Source organism: Elephas maximus, chromosome 8 (assembly GCF_024166365.1).
Source record: "Elephas maximus indicus isolate mEleMax1 chromosome 8, mEleMax1 primary haplotype, whole genome shotgun sequence".
In the NCBI taxonomy this organism is placed as follows: domain Eukaryota; kingdom Metazoa; phylum Chordata; class Mammalia; order Proboscidea; family Elephantidae; genus Elephas; species Elephas maximus.
The window spans coordinates 33,710,488-33,730,942 of NC_064826.1; the positions used below are offsets into that span (position 1 = coordinate 33,710,488).

A 20,455-nucleotide genomic window follows, 5' to 3' on the forward strand; every position below is an offset into this window, starting at 1 on the left:
TCCAGGTTCCTCCATGTTATGAAATGTTTCACAGATTCGTCACTGTTCTTTATCGATGCATAGTATTCCATTATGTGAATATACCATAATTTATTTAATCATTCATCCATTGATGGACACCTTGGTTGCTTCCAGCTTTTTGCTATTGTAAACAGTGCTGCAATAAACATGGGTGTGCATATATCTGTTCCTGTAAAGGCTCTTATTTCTCTAGGGTATATTCTGAGGAGTGGGATTTCTGGGTTGTATGGTAGTTCTATTTCTAACTTTTTAAGAAAACGCCAGATAGATTTCCAAAGTGGTTGTACCATTTTACATTCCCACCAGCAGTGTATAAGAGTTCCAATCTCTCTGCAGCCTCTCCAACATTTATTATTTTGTGTTTTTTGGATTAACGCCAGCCTCGTTGGAGTGAGATGGAATCTCATCATAGTTTTAATTTGCATTTCTCTAATGGCTAATGATCGAGAGCATTTTCTCATGTGTCTGTTAGCTGCCTGAATATCTTCTTTAGTGAAGTGCGTGTTCATATCCTTTGCCCACTTTTTGATTGTGTTGTTTGTCTTTTTGTGGTTGAGTTTTAACAGAATCATATAGATTTTAGAGATCAGGCGCTGGTCGGAGATGTCATAGCTGAAAATTTTTTCCAATCTGTAGGTGGTCTTTTTACTCTTTTGGTGAAGTCTTTAGATGAATATAGGTGTTGGATTTTTAGGAGTTCCCAGTTATCTGGTTTCTCTTCGTCATTTTTAGTAATGTTTTGTATTCTGTTTATGCCCTGTATTAGGGCTCCTAACATTGTCCCTATTTTTTCTTCCATGATCTTTATCGTTTTAGTCTTTATGTTTAGGTCTTTGATCCACTTGGAGTTAGTTTTTGTGCATGGTGTGAGGTATGGGTCCTGTTTCATTTTTTTGCAAATGGATATCCAGTTATGCCAACACCATTTTTTAAAAAGACTATCTTTTCCCCAATTAACTGACACTGGGCCTTTGTCAAATATCAGCTGCTCATATGTGGATGGATTTATATCTGTGTTCTCAATTCTGTTCCATTGGTCTATGTGCCTGTTGTTGTACCAGTACCAGGCTGTTTTGACTACTGTGGCTGTATAATATGTTCTAAAATCAGGTAGAGTGAGGCCTCCCACTTTCTTCTTCTTTTTCAGTAATGCTTTACTTATCCGGGGCTTCTTTCCCTTCCGTATGAAGTTGGTGATTTGTTTCTCCATCACATTAAAAAATGTCATTGGAATTTGGATCGGAAGTGCATTGTATGTATAGATGGCTTTTGATAGAATAGACATTTTTACTATGTTAAGCCTTCCTATCCATGAGCAAGGTATGTTTTTCCACTTATGTAGGTCCCTTTTAGTTTCTTGTACTAGTACTTTGTAGTTTTCTTTGTACAGGTCTTTTACATCTTTGGTAAGATTTATTCCTAAGTATTTTATCTTCTTGGGGGCTACTGTGAATGGTATTGATTTGGTGATTTCCTCTTCGATGTTCTTTTTGTTGATGTAGAGGAATCCAAGTGATTTTTGTATGTTTATCTTATAACCTGAGACTCTGCCGAACTCTTCTATTAGTTTCAGTACTTTTCTGGAGGATTCCTTAGGGTTTTCTGTGTATAAGATCATGTCATCTGCAAATAGAGTTAATTTTACTTCTTCCTTGCCAATCCGAATGCCCTTTTTTCTTTATCTAGCCTAATTGCTTTTGCTAGGACCTCCAGCACAATGTCGAATAAGAGTGGTGATAAAGGGCATCCTTGTCTTGTTCCCGTTCTCAAGGGAAATGCTTTCAGGCTTTCCCCATTTAGAATGATGTTGGCTGTTGTCTTTGCATAGATGCCCTTTATTATGTTGAGGAATTTTCCTTCAATTCCTATTTTGGTGAGAGTTTTTATCATGAATGGGTGTTGGACTTTGTCAAATGCCTTTTCTGCATCAATTGATAAGATCATGTGGCTTTTGTCTTTTATTTATATGGTGGATTACATTAATGGTTTTTCTAATATTAAACCAACCTTGCATACCTAGTATAAATCCCACTTGGTCATGGTGGATTATTTTTTTGATATGTTGTTGAATTCTATTGGCTAGAATTTTGTTGAGGATTTTTGCATCTATGTTCATGAGGGATATAGGTCTGTAATTTTCTTTTTTTGTGGTGTCTTTACCTGGTTTTGGTATCAGGGATATGGTGGCTTCAGAGAATGAATTAGGTAGCATTCCATCATTTTCTATGCTTTGAAATACCTTTAGTAGTGGTGGTGTTAACTCTTCTCTGCAAATTTGGTAGAACTCTGCAGTGAAGCCATCCGGGCCAGGGCTTTTTTTTTGTTGGGAGTTTTTTGATTACCTTTTCAATCTCTTTTTTTGTTATGGGTCTATTTAGTTGTTCTACTTGTGATTGTGTTAGTTTAGGTAGGTAGTGTTTTTCCAGGAATTCATCCATTTCTTCTAGGTTTGCAAATTTGTTAGAGTACAATTTTTTGTAATAATCTGATATGATTCTTTTTAATTTCAGTTGGGTCTGTTGTGATATGGCCCATCACGTTTCTTATTCAGGTTATTTGCTTCCTTTCCTGTATTTCTTTAGTCAGTCTGGCCAATGGTTTATCAATTTTGTTAATTTTTTCAAAGAACCAGCTTTTGGCTTTGTTAATTCTTTCAATTGTTTTTCTGTTCTCTGATTCATTTAGTTCAGCTCTAATTTTGATTATTTGTTTTCTTCTGGTGCCTGATGGATTCTTTTGTTGCTCACTTTCTATTTGTTCAAGTTGTAGGGACAGTTCTCTGATTTTGGCTCTTTCTTCTTTATGTATGTGTGCATTTATCGATATAAATTGGCCTCTGAGCACTGCTTTTGCTGTGTCCCAGAGGTTTTGTTAGGAAGTGTGTTCATTCTCATTGCATTCTATGAATTTCTTTATTCCCTCCTTAATGTCTTCTATACCCAGTCTTTTTTGAGCAGGGTATTGTGCAGTTTCCAAGTATTTGATTTCTTTTCCCTGATTTTTCTGTTATTGATACCCACTTTTATGGCCTTGTGGTCTGGGAAGATGCTTTGTAATATTTTGATGTTTTGGATTCTGCAAAGATTTGTTTTATGCCCTAATATGTGATCTTTTCTAGAGAATGTTCCATGTGCACTAGAAAAAAAAGTATACTTTGCAGCTGTTGGGTGGAGTGTTCTGTATAAGTCTATGAGGTCAAATTGGTTGATTGTAGCAATTAGGTCTTCCGTGTCTCTATTGAGCTTCTTACTGGAAGTCCTGTCCTTCTCTGGAAGTGGTGTGTTGAAGTCTCCTACTATAATTGTGGAGGTGTCTATCTCACTTTTCAGTTCAGTTAAAGTTTGTTTTATGTATCTTGCAGCCCTGTCATTGAGTGCATAAATATTTAATATGGTTATATCTTCCTGGTCAATTGTCCCTTTAATCATTATGTAGTGTCTTTCTTTACCCTTTGTGGTGGATTTAACTTTAAAGTCTATTTTGTCAGAAATTAATATTGCTACTCCTGCTCTTTTTTGCTTCCTGTTTGCTTGATATATTTTTTCCATCCTTTGAGTTTTAGTTCGTTTGTATCTCTAAGTCTAAGGTGTGTCTCTTTTAGGCAGCATATAGACGGATCGTGTTTCTTTATCCAGTCTGAGACTATCTGTCTCTTTATTGGTGCATATAGTCCATTTACATTCAGCGTAATTATAGATAAGTATGTGTTTAGTGCTGTCATTTTGATGCCTTTTTGTGCGTGTTGTTGACAATTTCATTTTTCCACTTACTTTTTTGTGCTGAGATGTTTTTCTTTGTAAATTGTGTGTTCCTCATTTTCACAGTAGTTGAATTTATGTTTCCTGAGTCGTTATGTTTTTCTTGGTTTTTGTTTTGAGTTATGGAATTGTTAGACCTCTTTGTGGTTACCTTAATACTTACCCCTATTTTTCTAAGTAAAAACCTAACTTGTACCATCGTGTATCGCCTTGTTTTCCTCTCCATATGGCAGTTCTATGCCTCCTGTATTTAGTCCCTTTTTTTGATTATTGTGATCTTTTACGTAATGACTTCAATGATTCCCTGTTTTGAGCATTTTTTTTCTTTTTAACATTAATCTTAATTTGTTTTTATGATTTCCCTATTTGAGTTGATATCAGGATGTTCTGTTCTGTGAGCTTGTGTTGTGTTGGTATCTGATATTGATTTTCTGACCAAACAATTTCCTTTAGTATTTCTTGTAGCTTTGCTTTGGTTTTTGCAAATTCTCTAAGCTTGTGTTTATCTGTAAATGTTTTAATTTCACCTTCATATTTGAGAAAGAGTTTTGCTGGGTATATGATCCTTGGCTGGCCATTTTTCTCCTTCAGTGCTCTATATATGTCATCCCATTGCCTTCTTGACTGCATGGTTTCTGCTCAGTAGTCTGAATTTATTCTTATTGATTCTCCTTTGTAGGAGACCTTTCTTTTATCCCTGGCTGCTTTTAAAATTTTCTCTTTATCTTTGGTTTTGGCAAGTTTGATGATAATATGTCTTGGTGATTTTCTTTTTGGATCAATCTTATATGGGGTTCGATGAGCATCTTGGATAGATACCTCTGTATTTTCTGTTATCCCTCCCCGTTCTGGAACTCCAATCACACGCAAGTTATTCTTCTTAATAGAGTTCCATATGATTCTTAGAGTTTGTTCATTTTTTTTTAATTCTTTTATCTGATTTTTCTTCAACTATATTGGTGTCAATTGCCTTATCCTCCATCTCCTCCACTCTACATTCTAACTGCTCGATTCTGCTCCTCTGACTTGATACTGAGTTGTCTAATTCTGTAATTTTACTGTTAACCTTTTGGATTTCTGAATGCTGTCTCTCTATGGATTTTTGCAGCTTATTAATTTTTCCACTATATTCTTGAATAATCTTTTTTATTTCTTCAACTTCTTTATCAGTATGTTCCTTGGCTTTTTCTGTAGATTGCCTTATTTCATTTATAAGGTCATCCCTGACGTCTTGAAGCATTCTGTATATTAGTTTTTTATAGTCTGCATCTGGCAATTCCAGGATTGTGTCTTCGTTTGGGAAAGATTTTGATTCTTTAATTTGGGGAGTTGTAGAAGCAATCATGGTCTGCTTCTTTATGTGGTTTGATATCGACTGCTGTCTCCAAGCCATCTATAAGATATTGTAATGATTTATTTTATATTTGCTCACCGAGTCTTATCTTGTTTTCTTCCAATATACATAGATGGCCTACTAGATTGCGCTGTCTTGATTGTTGTAGCCTTTGAATCACTTATGTCCTATTACCAACTGGTTTAGGCTGTTACCAGATATATAAGCCTGAGTCCATTCACTATTCTTGAGTAGAATCTGATTTTAGGTCACCAAGTGTGTGGTGTAGACTGTCACCTATTCGAGTAGTGGTGATAGTTGTGTGCACTAGATTCTAGTAGCAGCAGGGGGTCACACTCTGGAGGGGCAGGATGCTGACAGGCTACCCCCAAGTGCCAGTGAGGTAGGCGTGTCTCTATTCCTAAAGCACTTTGGTGGGCAGGCTCTGCAGCTGTACCTTAGGCACCCAATGCATGTACCTCTACAGACTGGTAAGTGTCACTATCCTCAGACCCCTACGGCAGGAGGCTAGGTGGTTTGGGTGGAGCTTTATCCCTCAGTTCTCCGTTGTGGGTCAGTGAGGGCTCTGTTTAATAGGTAGAGATATCAGACCTGGGAAACTTGTCTTTCCAGTAATACGCTAAAACAATTACAGTAAGATCAGTATCGGAATTGCCTTTGCATTATAATAGCCACCTTGTTCCCTGTAGGGATGAAAGCCCAAGACTGTGGATCTCATATGCTTCGCTGGAGCTGGTTCTGTATTTTTAGTCCAATTAGGGAAGGATTTTTGGTCCCTGGGTTTTTTGTAGCTGCTTCTCTCAGGCCAGCAGAATGAGTTAGGAAAAGACAAAGCAAAAAACCGCAGAGCACTTCACTCACTGGCCCAGGAAATTCCAATGTTAATGAAGCTGCCTAGGAAGGGGAGGGGAGGGATCAGATAGATAGGAGAGAGTAACACCCAGGAATATAGACAAAGTTACTTATCTTGCTTGGTGATGACTGTTTTATCTGAGATTCCCGAGGGGTGTGTAGCCTGTGAGCGTTGGCTGGGTCGAGATTGCCCCAGAGGGTCAGGCCCAAGTCCTGTGCTTGTGCTGTCTCAGAAGCTGTGGTCAGTTCCTCTGCTCCCAGTCCAAAGCCCAGTGCCAAGGTTCCCCAGCTGGGACGCCGCACTCCACACTTCAAAACCGGTCACTGCCTCCTGGTGACTTCTCGTCCTGTCAGCTGTGTCACTGCGCTGCCTGCGTGCACTGGCTGGGCTTCCCCAGAGGTCACTTCTGGGGGCTAGGGCTGTGTCCCTTGTTTGCGCCATCTCAGGATGCTGTGCTCAGCTTCCCTGCGCCCAGTCCAAAGCCCAGCACCAAGGTTTTCTGACTGGGATGCTGCTCCAGGCTCCGAAAGAAGTCGCTGCGTCCCCGTGGTTGTTCGTCCTCTCGTTAGCCGCGTCAGTGTGCAGCCTCCTTGTGCTGTCTGAGTCTCTGTCACTCAGGTCAACTCTTTAGATCTGTGTTTGATTGTCAGGGTTTGTAGATTGTCATGTATGTGATCAATTCACTTGTTTTTCCAAGTCTTTGTTGCAAGAGGGATCCAAGGTAGCTTCTACCTAGTCAGCCGTCTTTGAATAGCTCCTCATTGTAATTTTGATTTGCATTTCTCTAATAGCTAAAGATAGTGAGCATTTCTTCATGTATCTGTTAGCAGCCTGAATGTCTTCTTTGGAAAGTGCCTGTTCATATCTTCTGCCCATTTTTTAATTGGGTTATTTGTCTTTTTGTTGTTGAGTGTTTGCAGTATCATGTAGATTTTAGAGATCAGATGCTGATCAGAAATGTCATAGCTAAAAACTTTTTCCTGATCTGTAGGTAATCTTTTTAGTCTTTTGGTGAAGTCTTTGGATGAGCATAGGTGTTTGACTTTTAGGAGCTCCCAGTTATCTAATTTCTCTTCTGGTGTTTATAGATTGTTTTTAATGTTTTATGTACTGTTTATGCTATGTATTAGGGCTCCTAGCTTTGTCCCTATTTTTTCTTCCATGATCTTTGTCGTTTTAGATTTTATATTTAGGTCTTTGATCCATTTTGAGCTCATTTTTGTGCATGGAGTGAGGTATGGGTCTTGTTTCATTTTTTTTGCAGATGGATATCTGGTTATGCCAGCACCATTTGTTAAAGAGATTGTCTTTTCCCCACTTAACTGACTTTGGACCTTTGTCAAATATCAGCTGCTCATATGTGGATGGATTTATGTCTGGATTCCCAATTCTGTTCCATTGGTCTATGTATTTGTTGTCGTACCAGTACCAGGCTGTTTTGACTACTGTGGCAGTATAATAGGTTCTAAAATCAGGTAGTGCAAGACCTCTCACTTTGTTGTTCTTTTTCAGTAATGCTTTACTTATCCAAGGCCTCTTTCCTTTCCACACAAAGTTGGTGATTTGTTTCTCCATCTCGTTAAAAAATGGTGCTGGCATTTGGATCAAAATTACTTTGTATCTATAGACTGCTTTGAGTACAATAGATATTTTTACAATGTTGAGCCTTACTATCCATGAGCAAGGTATGTTTTTCCACTTATGTAGGTCTCTTTTTGGTTCTTGCAGTAGTGTCTTATAGTTTTCTTTGTATAGATCTTTTATGTCTCTGGTTAGATTTATTCCTAAGTATTTTATCTTCTTGGGGGCTATTGTAAATGGTATTGATTTGATTTCCTCTTCAACATTCTCTTTGTTGGTGTAGAGGAATCCAACTGATTTTTGTGTGTTTATCTTGTATCGTAATACTCTGCTGAACTCTTGTATTAGTTTCAGCAGTTTTCTTGAGGATTCTTTAGGCTTTTCTGTGTATAAGCTCATGTAATCTGCAAATAGAGATACCTTTACTTCTTCTTTGCCAATTTAGAAGCCCTTTATTTCTTTATCTAACCTAATAGCTATGGCTAGGACCTCCAGCACAATGTTGAATAAGAGTGGTGATAAAGGGCATCCTTTTCTGGTTCCTGTTCTCAAGCGGAATGCTTTCAGTCTCTCTGTGTTTAGGATGATGTTGGCTGTTGGCTTTGTACAAATACCCTTTATAATGTTGAGGAATTTTCCTTCTATTCCCAATTTGCTGAGAGTTTTTATCATGAATGTGTGTTGAACTTTGTCAAATGCCTTTTGTGCATCAGTTGATAAGATCATGTGGTTCTTGTCTTTTGTTTTATTTATATGATAGATTACATTGATTGTTTTTCTAATGTTGAACCATCCCTGCATAACTGGTATGAATCCCACTTGGATGTGGTGAATTATTTTTTTGATATGTTGTTGAATTCTATTGGCTAGAATTTTGTTGAGGATTTTTGCATCTACGTTCATGAGGGATATTTGTTTGTAATTTTCTTTTTTGTGGTGTTTTTACCTGGTTTTGGTATCAGGGTTATGCTGGCTTCATAGAATGAGTTTGGGAGTATTCCATCCTCCTCTATGCTCTGAAATACCTTTAGTAGTAGTGGTGTTAACTCTTTTCTGAAAGTTTGGTAGAATTCTCCAGTGAAGCCATCTAGGCCAGGGCTTTTTTGTTGTTGTTGGGAGTTTTTAAATTACTTTTTCAATCTCTTCCTTTGTTATGGGTTTATTTTTGTTGTTCTACCTCTTTTTGTGTTAGTTTAGGTAGGTATTGTGTTTCTAGAAATTTGTCCATTTCTGCTAGGTTTACAAATTTGTTAGAGTACAATTTTTCATACTATTCTTTTATGATTCTTTTAATTTCAGTTGGGTATGTTGTGATATCACCCACCTCATTTCTTATTTGGGTTATTTTTTTTTTGTCTCCTGTTTTTTTTTCTTTTTTTGTCAATCTGGCCAATGGTTTGTCGATTTTGTTAATTTTTTCAAAGAACCAGCTTTTGGGCTTGTTAACTCTTTCAGTTGTTTTTCTGTTCTCTATTTCATTTAATTCTGCTCTTATTTTTATTATTTGCTTTCTTCTGGTGCCTGAGAGTTTCTTTTATTGCTCTCTTTCTATTTGTTCAAGTTGTAGGGATAATTCTTTGATTTTGGCCCTTTCTTCTTTTTGGATGTGTGCATTTGTTGGTATAAATTGACCTCTGAGCACTGCTTTCGCTGTGTCCCAGAGGTTTTGATAGGAAGTGTTTTCATTCTCATTGGATTCTATGAATTTCTTTATTCCATCCTTAATTTCTTCTATAATTTAATCTTTTTTGAGCAAAGCGTTGTTCAGCTTCCATATGTTTTATGTCTTTTCCCTGTTTTTTCTGTTACTGACTTCTAATTTTATGACTTTATGGTCAGAGAAGATGCTTTGTAATATTTTGATGTTTTGGATTCTGCTAAGGCTTGCTTTACCAGCTAATATGTGGTCTATTCTAGAGAATGTTCCATGAGTGTTGGAAGAGAAAGTATACTTGGATGTTGTTGGGTGGAGTGTTCTGTATATGTCTATGAGGTCAAGTTGACTGATTGTGACATTTAGTGCTTCCACATCTTTATTGAGCTTCTTGTTCTGGATGTTCTGTCCTTCACCAAAAGTGATGCACTGAAGCCTGCTATTATTGTAGAGCTATCTATCTCATTTTTCAATGCTATTAGAGTTTGTTTTATGTATCTTGAAGCCCTGTCGTTGGGTGCATAAATATTTAACATAGTAGTATCCTCCTGGTATAGTGTCCCTTTAGTTATTATATAGTGTCCTTCCTTATCCTTTGTGGTAGATTTAACTTTGAAGTCTGTTTTGTCAGAAATTAGTATTGCCACTCCTGATTTTTTTGATTGTTGTTTGCTTGATATATTTTTTTCCATCCTTTGAGTTTTAGTTTGTTTGTGTCTTTAAGTCTAAAGCGTGACTCTTATAGGCAGCATGTAGATGAATCACATTTTTTTATCCATTCTGCAAGTCTCTGTCTCTTTATTGATGCATTTAGTCCATTTACATTCTGCATGATTATAGATAGGTATGAGTTAAGTGCTGTCATTTTGATGTCTTTTTTTGTGTGTTGTTAACAGTTACTTTTTCTACTTAATTTTTTGTGCTGAGTAGTTTTTCTTTGTAAATTGTGTGTTCTTCTTTTTCATTGTTGTTGATTTTGTTTTTGCTGAGTCTATGTTTTTCTTGTATTTTATTTTGATGTGTAGGATTGTTAGTCTCCTTTGTGGTTACCTTAACATTTACCCCTATTTTTCTTAATTTAACCTAACTTTCATATCCCTATATCACCTTGATTTCGTCTCCATATGAAAGATCTGTGACTATTTAGTCCCTCTTTATTGATTTAATGCTATCATCTTTTGCATAATGACATTGGTGATTGCCTGTTTTGAGAGTTTTTTAAAACCTTGATTTATTTTTGTCATTTCCCTATCTGGGTTGATATCTGGTTGCTCTGTCCTGTGTTCTAGTGTTGGGTTGATATCTGATATTATTGATTTTCTAACCAGAGAACTCCCATTAGTATTTCTTGTAGCTTTCATTTGGTTTTTGCAAATCCCCTAAATTTATGTTTATCTGGAAATGTCCTAATTTTGCCTTCATATTTGAGAGATGGTTTTGCTAGATGTATGATTCTTTGCTGGCAGTTTTTCTCCTTCAGTGCTTTATATATGTTATCCCATTGCCTTCTTGCCTGCATGGTTTCTGCCGAGTAGACCAAGCTTATTCTTATTGACTCTTGTTTGTAGGTGACTTTTTGTTTATCCCTGGCTGCACTTAAAATTTTCTCTTTATCTTTGGTTTCGGCAAGTTTGATTACAATATGTCTTGGCAATTTTCTTTTGGGACCTTCCATGTATGGAGTTCGATGAACATCTTGGATAGGTATCTTCTCATCTCTCACAATGTCAGGGAAGTTTTCTGCCAACAAATCTTCAACAATTCTCTCTGTATTTTCTGTTATCCCTCCCTGTTCTGGTACTCCAATCACTTGTAGGTAATTTCTCTTGATAGAGTCCCACATGATTCTTAGGGTTTCTTCATTTTATTTAAAATTCTTTTACCTGATTTCTTCTTCGACTATATTGTTGCCAAGTGTTTTATCTTCCATTTCACTAATTCTGACTTCCGCTTCCTCAATTCTGCTCTGCTGACTGTCTACTGAGTTGTCTAATTCTGAAATTTTATTGCTAATCTTCTGAATTTCTGATTGCTGTCTCTCTATGGATCCTTGCAGCCTAGTAAATTTTTCATTACGTTTTTGAATAATCTTAATTTCCTCTACTGCTTTATCTGTGTGCTCCTTGTCTTGTTCTATGTTTCACCTTATCTCTTTCCTGATGTCTTGAAGAGTACTGTATATTAATCATTTGTATTCTGCATCTGGTAATTCCTGGAATACATCTTCATCCAGAAGATTCCCTGATTCTTTGTTTTGGGAGTTTGTTGAAGAAATCATGTTCTGCTTCTTTATCTGATTTGATATTGACTGTTGTCTCCAAGCCATCTATAAGTCATTGTATTAATTTATTTTATGTTTGCTGACTGTGTCCTAGCTTCTTGCTTTGTTTTGTTTTGATATACCTGAGTAGGCTACTAAAAAAAAAAAAAAAAAAAAAAAAATTTTTTTTTTTTTTTTTTTTACTAGAGTGAGTTAAGTTGATTATTGGAGCTTTTGAAGCACTAATGTCCTGTCACCAGATGGCTAGAGTTGCTGCTATGTTTATGAGCCTTGGAGTCCATTCACTATTCTTGTATAGATTCAGCTCAGGTGTCCAGGTAGTTGGTCACCTTCTGTGTGGTACAGGCTCTCACCAACAATCTTAGAGGAGCAGTGGTGATTGGTGTATGCACACGTTTCTGGTAGCAGCAGGGGGTCACACTGAGGAAGGCAGGGGGCTAACAACCTTCCCCCAAGTATCTCTGAGGAAGGCATGTCCCTGTTCTCTAGAGTGCTCTGGTGGGTGGGCTCTGCGGCTGTACCATAGGCACCCAATGGTTTTAACTGTAAGGACTAGAAGGCACCACTTTTCCTTGGACCCCTGTTGTGGGTGGCTGGGTGGCTTGGGTGGAGCCCCCAGTCCTCAGGCCCCTGCTGTGGGTAGGTGAAAAAAAAAGGTGAAGGCCCCGTTTAATAGGCAGAGTGGTATCGAGTGTAAAAAACTCACCTCTCCACCACGGAGCTGAAACAGTTATAGTAAGACCTTAAACAGATTAGCCCTTGCAGTATAACACCAGATCCTATCTGCTGTAATGGGGCCACCTGGATCCACACAGGGGTGAAAGACAAATTCTGTGGACTGCTTGTGCCTGGACAGGAGCTGCTTGTGCCCTGAGTTTCCAGATTTGGGGAGTCACAGAGTTTTTTTTCCCCATTTGTTAATTTGTTCCTTCTCCAAGGCCAGGAGAATAGCTCAGAGAGTACAACAGGACCTATCTCAGGCCCAGGGAAATCAGCTGTTACTGAAGCTGGGTGGAGTTAAAGTAGGAGGGATCAGATAGATGGGAGAGAGTTCTTCCAAAAAGAGGAGCTATTAGATCCACATGGTAAATTAAACAAAATCACTTATTTTGTGCTGATGGCACTGTTTTATCTCAGATTCTGGAGGCATGCATAGATTCTGTGCCCTGGCTCGGTCCCGCTGATAGTTGCACCAGAGGGTTAGGGCTGCACCACCTTGCTTGCCTTCTTTTGTTGAAGCAGCTGTGTTCTGAATGCCACCGCCAGCCCTGCCGCAGTCATGCCAGGGGATCATGGGTATGCCACTTTGCTTGCCTTCTTTCACTGGAGCAGCCATGTCCTGAACACTACTGCCAGCTCTGCCACAGTTGCATCAGGGAATCCGGGCTGAGATAATCCCACCGACTTGGCAACTCCTCACTGCTTCTGCACCATCTCTCCCTCCCCCTGTCACTCAGTCCAATTTCTTAACATTGCCTTTGATGCTCAGGGTTCTTAGCTTGTCATATATATAGTCAGTTCACTTGTTTTTTTTTTTGGGTCTTTGTTGTAGAGGGACCACCAGAAGCATCTAACTACTCCGCGATCTTGGCCCCTCCTCTGGTGGTGCAATTTTTAAGTGTTTGGGTGCTAACCCAAAGGTTGGCAGTTTGAACCTACCAGCCACTCCATAGGAGAAAAGACCTGGCAATCTGCTCATGTAAAGATTACAGCCTAGAAAACCCTATATAGCATTTCTCCTCTGTCCTATAAGGTCACTATGAGTTGGAATTGAGTTGATAAAACCCAACGACAACAATGTCAGAGAATTATTATTAATAGTGTTTCAGTGATCATCCTGTGCTTCAAATCTTTTACACACTTAGGAATATTTCTTTAGAGTACACAAATGACTTGCACAAGTTTACATCCCTGGACAGCAACTCATGCAGGTGCCTAACATACTGATCCCTTCTCGGCATTAGGTATTATTATTAAAGAGTGTTTGTTAATTTGAAAGGCAGAAAGGTTTGTTTCACTAATTACTATCGGTTAGGAGGAGCCCTGGTGGTGAATGGTTAAGAGCTATGGCTTCTATCCAAGAGTTCCGCAGTTCGAATCCACCAGCCACTGCTTAGAAGCCCTGTGGGGCAGTTCCATTCTGTCCTATAGGGTCAATATGAGTCAGAATCAACTTGATAGCGGCTCATTTGGTTTTTTGGGGCTGGTTAGGAACAAAGACTTTGCAGTGAGACCAGTGTGAATTTGAATCCTTGCTCTACTTCAGAGCTATATAAGCTCACTTCTATCTCCACTTTTCTCAAGTGCAGGATGTAGAGAATAAGGCTGTTCACTTCACTGGTTTGCTGTGAGGATTACGTATTAGTTTCCTAGGGCTTCTGTGTCACACATTATGTAGCTTGTAAGACCAGAAATTTATCGTCTCAACCATTCTGGAGACAAGGAGTCCAAAAGCAGCGTAATAGTGTTTTGATTCCTCTATCTCAGAGGTTTTTTCAGGCTGTGAAAGATTAAGATAATAGTTTAGGTGATACAAGGAAAATAAAATTGCTCCCAAGGAAGAGAGTTAGGACTTTTTGGGACAGTGAGCATTTAGTACATAGTGCTAGAAACAAAGTGCGTTAAAGAAATGGGACAGTTTTGTCTAGAGTTATTATCGTTGGAAGGCAGACTTCAATTCTAGCCTTGTGCCAGACTGTATGAAGAACCCAGTCCTTGGAGCATGTGGTGGTCACAGGATAGACTAAATAAAAAGAAAACAAAACTAAAACAAAAACATGAAGGAATGAAGTCAGAACCCACTAATATGGAGAAGCAACTCCAAAGGTTTTTCCACAAGAGGTTAGAGTCAGTTGATTTCTGTCTATATACAGAGAACACTTTTTTTTTCTTTCTAATAGTGGGGTCTGGAGTTAAATTTTATTAAACTTGTAAGCTGATATCTTTCTCTGTTGAAAGAATACCCTATTGAAAAGACTAGAAACTGAGCTCATGTTTTGCCTGGGTGATCCTGAGCAAGTCTGTTAATCTGTTTGAGCCTCAGTTTTTTCATCAAAATGGAGAATGAAAGCCCTTACTCAAATCGCTGGAATGTTCAACTCCAATAGTGATTGTGGCTACTAGTATTTGCTCCAACTAGTCCATGAGGTGCTGCCTTCAGTCTCCTCAGTGAACTAATGTTTTCTGGCTATGTACTTTCTATAACCATAAAACAATTAAAACGGAAGTATGTTTCTTCGATTTTTAAAGGAAAATTGTTCAGTGCTCAAGGTGAACGTGGAACCACTATGACCATGTAACAGAAGGCTTCTCCTCCACAAAGGTAGAATTACTTGAGGAATTTGATTAAAGTAGATACCCTAATAACAGGCGAATTTAAAATCTAGAGAGCCAACAATGATCATATTTACTAGCTGAGTAAAAAAAAAAGAGAGAGAGGAAATAAGCTTTGCCTTTTTTTCCTCTGAAATTCTAGTAATATCTATGAAAATTGAAAGACAAATGCACTTATGAAACAAAGCCATTTTCTGCAGTTTGTCAATCAAAATGAATAATCTCAAAGTCTCATTTTCAATTAGATTATTTTAATATTTAACTACCTAAAATGCCTCCAATCATATTCTTTATAAAATGGTTAGAATACTACAGTTCTAATGATGACATTTTATTATAACAAAAATGACTTCATTAATTGATGGTCATACATCAGGCCTTAAAGTAAGTAGATAAAAGATATAAAAAAGTTTTCAAGCCTAAAATAGTATAAAATCATTTGAATTGTTTAGATTTTTTTTAGGGGTAAGCCTTTAAAAAGATCCTTTTATTCTTACAAAAATATGTAAATTTCTTTGTTATAAATTCGACTGCATTGAGTAAAAGTAGCCTGTGAATTTCTTTTCTAAGGTATGAATAGGTTGACAATGTATTGGTATTATTCCAAATCCAATTGTTAAGATGCAATAAAAGTTATAAATACAGTGCTTTGTAATGGAATGATACAAGAAATGGCTAGCAATATAGACAGGTTTGGGTTTTTATCCTAGATGTTCTAATTTATAGGTTTTGGAGCTGTTTTAGAACAAGTAGTTTTTTTAAAGAAAATGCATTGATGATTTCTAAGATATTTGAAATATGACCTTTTAAAGAAGTCAGTCTTGTTTCTCCTTTACTCTCTGCATCCTTGAAAGAACATTCACAACTTGATAATGAAAATGATATCAAAAGGTCACTATACCCAGGATGAAAAATAGTGCTTTTGAGAATCACATGAGAGCCTTGTTTTAACTTGAAAGTAACTGTGAAATGTAAAGCATCATCTAAACACAGTTGTTGATTTTTGAAGCTGAATGCCTTTTGCTTTGTAAGTCTTCTTAATTGAATACTAATGTTTAAGTTCTAAAGCAATCAGATAAGCATTTTTTGAATGGAGGTTTAATTTATGACATTTTACTAAGTCTAGCTTAAGTAATTAACTTGCGTATTTCCACATTTAGAGAAAACTTGAATTTCATGGGAGCTTAAGTGTCTAAAAACATCTGAATTGCAGTATTAATTTACTTAAATATGCCCATAAGTGATAAATATATTAACTATGTTTAAAAATGTTATCAATATATAATGTCGTTAGACCTGAAAAAGTCATTCTTCATTCATTCGGTTGGTTTGTTGAGTTGGAAATGGCAATTCCCCATCTCATTCTTCTTCTAAGAGATACCATTTGTGCCATTTAAATTTGAATTTTTGATGAATTATTATTTCTGAAAATCAAAAGGACTTAAATATAGTACTGAAATTTTCTTAAATAGTTGTGGAAGCCCATTTGAGTTCTTATTTTATGATCATGAGATTAAATTAGAGAATACATACAAAGTGCATAGCATAATCCTTTGTACACACTGTACACTCAATAGGCAAAAAGAGATACAAAGCCCATTATCCAAAGACTTAGGGCTAGATGTGTTTCAGAATCCTTAATATTTGAGATTTAGAAAGGTAATATGGTAAATATACTATTTATTACTTGACATCCCCAGGATCCAGGACACCATCTCATAACCAAACACATTAATATCTTAACAAAGCATATAAGTACTTACACTACGTGGGATAAAGAACGATTCTAAATAGGCTTACTTCATTTTAAGCCTGATTTTGCCACCAGATGAATTAGCACCAAACTTAAAAAAAAAAAAACCCTTCTGGTTTTCAGAGCTATTTGGATTCCGGAATTGCAAATAAATGGTTGAGTACTGATAAAATGACGGCTGTGATACAGTTGCAGTAGGAAAATAAGGCTGTATTTATGGCAGAATTTTGAATACACAGTTTTGGAAATAAGGAAACTAGTAATTATTTAATTAAGGAGGACTTACCTGACAGTGTAATACATACAAACTTCAAACAAGCATTTTGCAAGATGTGTGGAACAAAATCAGTGGGACCTAGGGGGAGAACAGTTAGAGTTTATTATCAAAATAGACTTCCTAGGCTTAATTAAAAGTTGGGAATCTACCACGTTCAATTTTAGGCCAACTCATCTCCTAGTTACGTTAAAAAAAAAAAAAAAAGTTATGTACACCCTCCAAAATCCATCTCATCAGTTATCATATAGGTGTAAATGACATGTAGGTTACTTCTGCATCCCAATACCTTACTTCTGAGTTCCAGACCCATAAATGCCAGCTTCCTTCTTGGCATCCCCGCTTGAACATCTTCAAGGTATCTCAAACTCACTGTACTTAATACCAAACTCATGATTCCCTGTCCTCTTCTACGAACCTCAGACATCTCAGTGAAGGGCATCACTTTCTATTCAATTACTTAAAGCAGGAGCCTGCTATTCCTTAATCCATTTCTAAACACCTCTTGAATCCAGCTACTTGTCTCCATGTGACCACCTCCCCCCATCTCTCGTGACCCTAGTTCAAGCAGCTATTATTTGTCTCCTGGATTCTTGTTTTACCACTCTAAAATTCATCTATCTGGATCTCCTGCACTCAGCACTGCCCACTACTTTGCAATAAAGAGATTAAAATACTTTTATATACCTAAGGATTGCATGGGCTGGCCCTATAAGCCTCTCCAGCCTCATTTCACACCATGATCTCTATACTGTAGCTTGATTATGTTGTTTCGTTGCATTTTTCTCACAGCAGGGCCTTTGCACATGCTGTTCCATTTCTCTAGGATGCTTTTCCTTGTATTCTCATTACTTCCAACTCATCTCTCAGATCCAGCCCTATCATCCCTTCCTCAGGGAAGTCTTTCCTGACCTCCCTCTTAATCATATTTCAGCCATGTATCTCTTCTTCCTATCACTTATCACACTTGGAAATTTATGATAGTTTATGTGATTATTTTATTAAATTCTGTCCCTTCCACTAGTCCATAAGCTAAATGAGGAGGGAACATGGTTGACATTGCTCACCATAGTTACCAACCCAAGTGCCTAGCATGCAAAGGCACTCAAATGTTTGCTAAATGAATGAGTGAAACTAGAAACAGAGACAGACTTTAATTTGAATAACTTCTTCCTATTTTATCCAGGTCTTTCTGCTTGATTTTATGACACCTTTTATTTTCATACAGTTTATCACATTGTCTAATAATTATAAGTTTACACTCTTGAAGATCTGGATTATGTCTGTTTGGTTCATGATTATATTCCCAGAACCTATTACGATAGTACAAAACCTGATTGTAGTAGGCACTCCAAAATATTTGTAGAATTAATTAATACTAAACCTGAGAATGCAATACCAAATATACATTAAAGTATCGTGGCTGAATTTTTCTCAGTGTTTCATACTAACTTATTCTGGTTATTGATGTTACCAGTTGACTTTTGAGTGCACATGCTGTCGTGATTTTTTTTGAAGCCAATGTGAGATGGTCAGTCTCTGAGGTGATTCTGGGTTGATGTTTGTGCCTCAAAAAATCTCATATACACACACTCTTAAAAATGGATCAGAGTAAGTAAACCAGTATTATTGCTGGTATTTGTTCCTTTTCCTTTTATGGTATAAAATGGAAATTTCACAGTGAAACTAATGTAAACAAAACAAATCAACACAGGAATAAATGGAGGTTGGTGGAAATAAAAGAGATTAGACTTTATAGTTGACATATGAGTGCTAGCGGAGAGCAGGCAATTTTACAGCTAGAATACTATTGAATTAGGAAAACTCTGCTTAATAATATTCAAGTCTTTTTAGTCTTTTCAGTGTGGATCTCTCTCAAAGACACACCACTGGAATTATCCAAAGCATCTAAATGATTGGGACTGAAGAAATATGTTACAATCACATTTTACATTATTATCCGTTAAATAGTGTTGGATTATATAAAATTCAGTTGAAATATGCTGACAGTTATTCAGAAACCTAAGTAAAACTTTTGATGAACTTTAGTTCAGTAGTTATATCTTAATCAGACAAGCTCTACTTTGTAATTTTAGGTTTCGTCAGGATGAGATTTATGGGCATATCACATCCAAGGACTGCTGTGAGGAAAGTAAGATTTGAAGAAATGAGTTATTAATCTTTACTATAGAACATTAACAAATGTCATGTGGCTTTTATGAGTAGATACCTAGGAGGTGGTAGAATCATAAGCCCCCCAAAATAGATTTTCTCTTATATACCTGTGACACCAGGAACATAATTAATAGTTACCTATTACTCACTTGCGAAGTCCAAACTTTCACTTCATTTATTAAATTCAAACTTAGGATAAAATTAACAAAATTAAATCAGAGCTGTCATATTATAATGAATGGGATTGTCTGGCTTTGTGTGTGTGTGTGTGTGTGTGTATGTGCACACATGTGTGTACATGTGTGGGGGATGAGTGTGTATGTGTTTTTATTTACTATCACCAGGTAATGTATTTATAATAAATCTATCTCTGGCTGATAGTCTAAACATGCTTACTATGTAGGTCCCCATGTTTGCCTGTTTGAGTTGATTGACTAGTCAAAAGAAGAGTCATACAAAGTCTCATTATTGAGATAATTGCTTGTGTGATGTTTGCCATCACTTTGTAGTTATGAGTTCCAAAGGCCAGTACCCAGAAGCCATTCCATCTCCTCCCAGGTTCCTCGCCCTCGGTTTAGATAAGTGGTCTCCAGGTGAATGGTGACACGGGGGGTCACATCCCTGCTTTCTGTGAGAAATGACTTTCCCTTGGGACTGATTTTAACAAAGAACAAACTCTCATTAAATGTTTGCTGAGTGAATGTTGAAAGAACTAGCTGAGGGCTTTTACCATTATCTTACGCTTCCTCTATAAAAAGGTAATGTTTTTAAAGGACGTAAAATAAAGATAAGCCTGTACAAACATGAATTGTGGTTAAAAACATTGTACATGACATATAACAATATTTAAGGAGATGTGATAAAAGTGGACGATGTTGTAGAATAGAGAACCACAGCTTTGGTGGAGGTCTTCAAAGTGTTTTTGGTGAAACTGTCCACTTGTTTCTTAAATTCCCTTGCAAAAAATAGTCTCTTAAATTCCCTTGTACAATATGTTGTCCACTCAATAGGATCTGAAACCTATATGTGAAGTAGGTCAAAAGATGGCAGTGTAGAATACTGGCAAGTGAACTGGGGGAATGAACTCATGTATTTAGGAGCATAATTTGCAAATCACTGTGAAAATAAGCATGACCATGTGGAGAGGGGGCAGTGGTGCTTCGGGGTAGGATTCCTGCCTTCCATATGGGAGACTTAGGTTAGATTCCAATGCACCTCATGCACAGTCACCATCCATTTGTTAGTGGAGGCTTGAATGTTGCTACTATGCTGAACAGTTTTCTGCAGAGCTTCCAGACTATGACTAGGTAGAAAGGCCTAGCAGTCTACTTCTGAAAAATCAGCCCGTGCAAACGCTATAGATCACAATATTAGATCCTCTTATGTATGGGAGTCACCATGAGTCAGGGCTCACTCCA

General features: G+C 37.2%; 1 protein-coding gene across 7 annotated transcripts in view; it reads left to right on the plus strand.

Moving 5' to 3' along the window:
- The window catches only part of TFEC (transcription factor EC), a 205,354-nt gene that overhangs the window by 125,337 nt on the left and 59,562 nt on the right, over positions 1-20,455 (plus strand). The window contains exon 2 of one of the 7 annotated variants that reach the window (XM_049893995.1): positions 18,959-19,014. The exons of the other annotated variants lie outside the window; for them this stretch is intronic. Within the exon in view, the coding sequence (XP_049749952.1) occupies positions 18,970-19,014 (45 nt within the window). The 5' untranslated portion in view covers positions 18,959-18,969. The remainder of the gene's footprint in view (positions 1-18,958; positions 19,015-20,455) is intronic. 7 annotated transcript variants of the gene reach the window in all.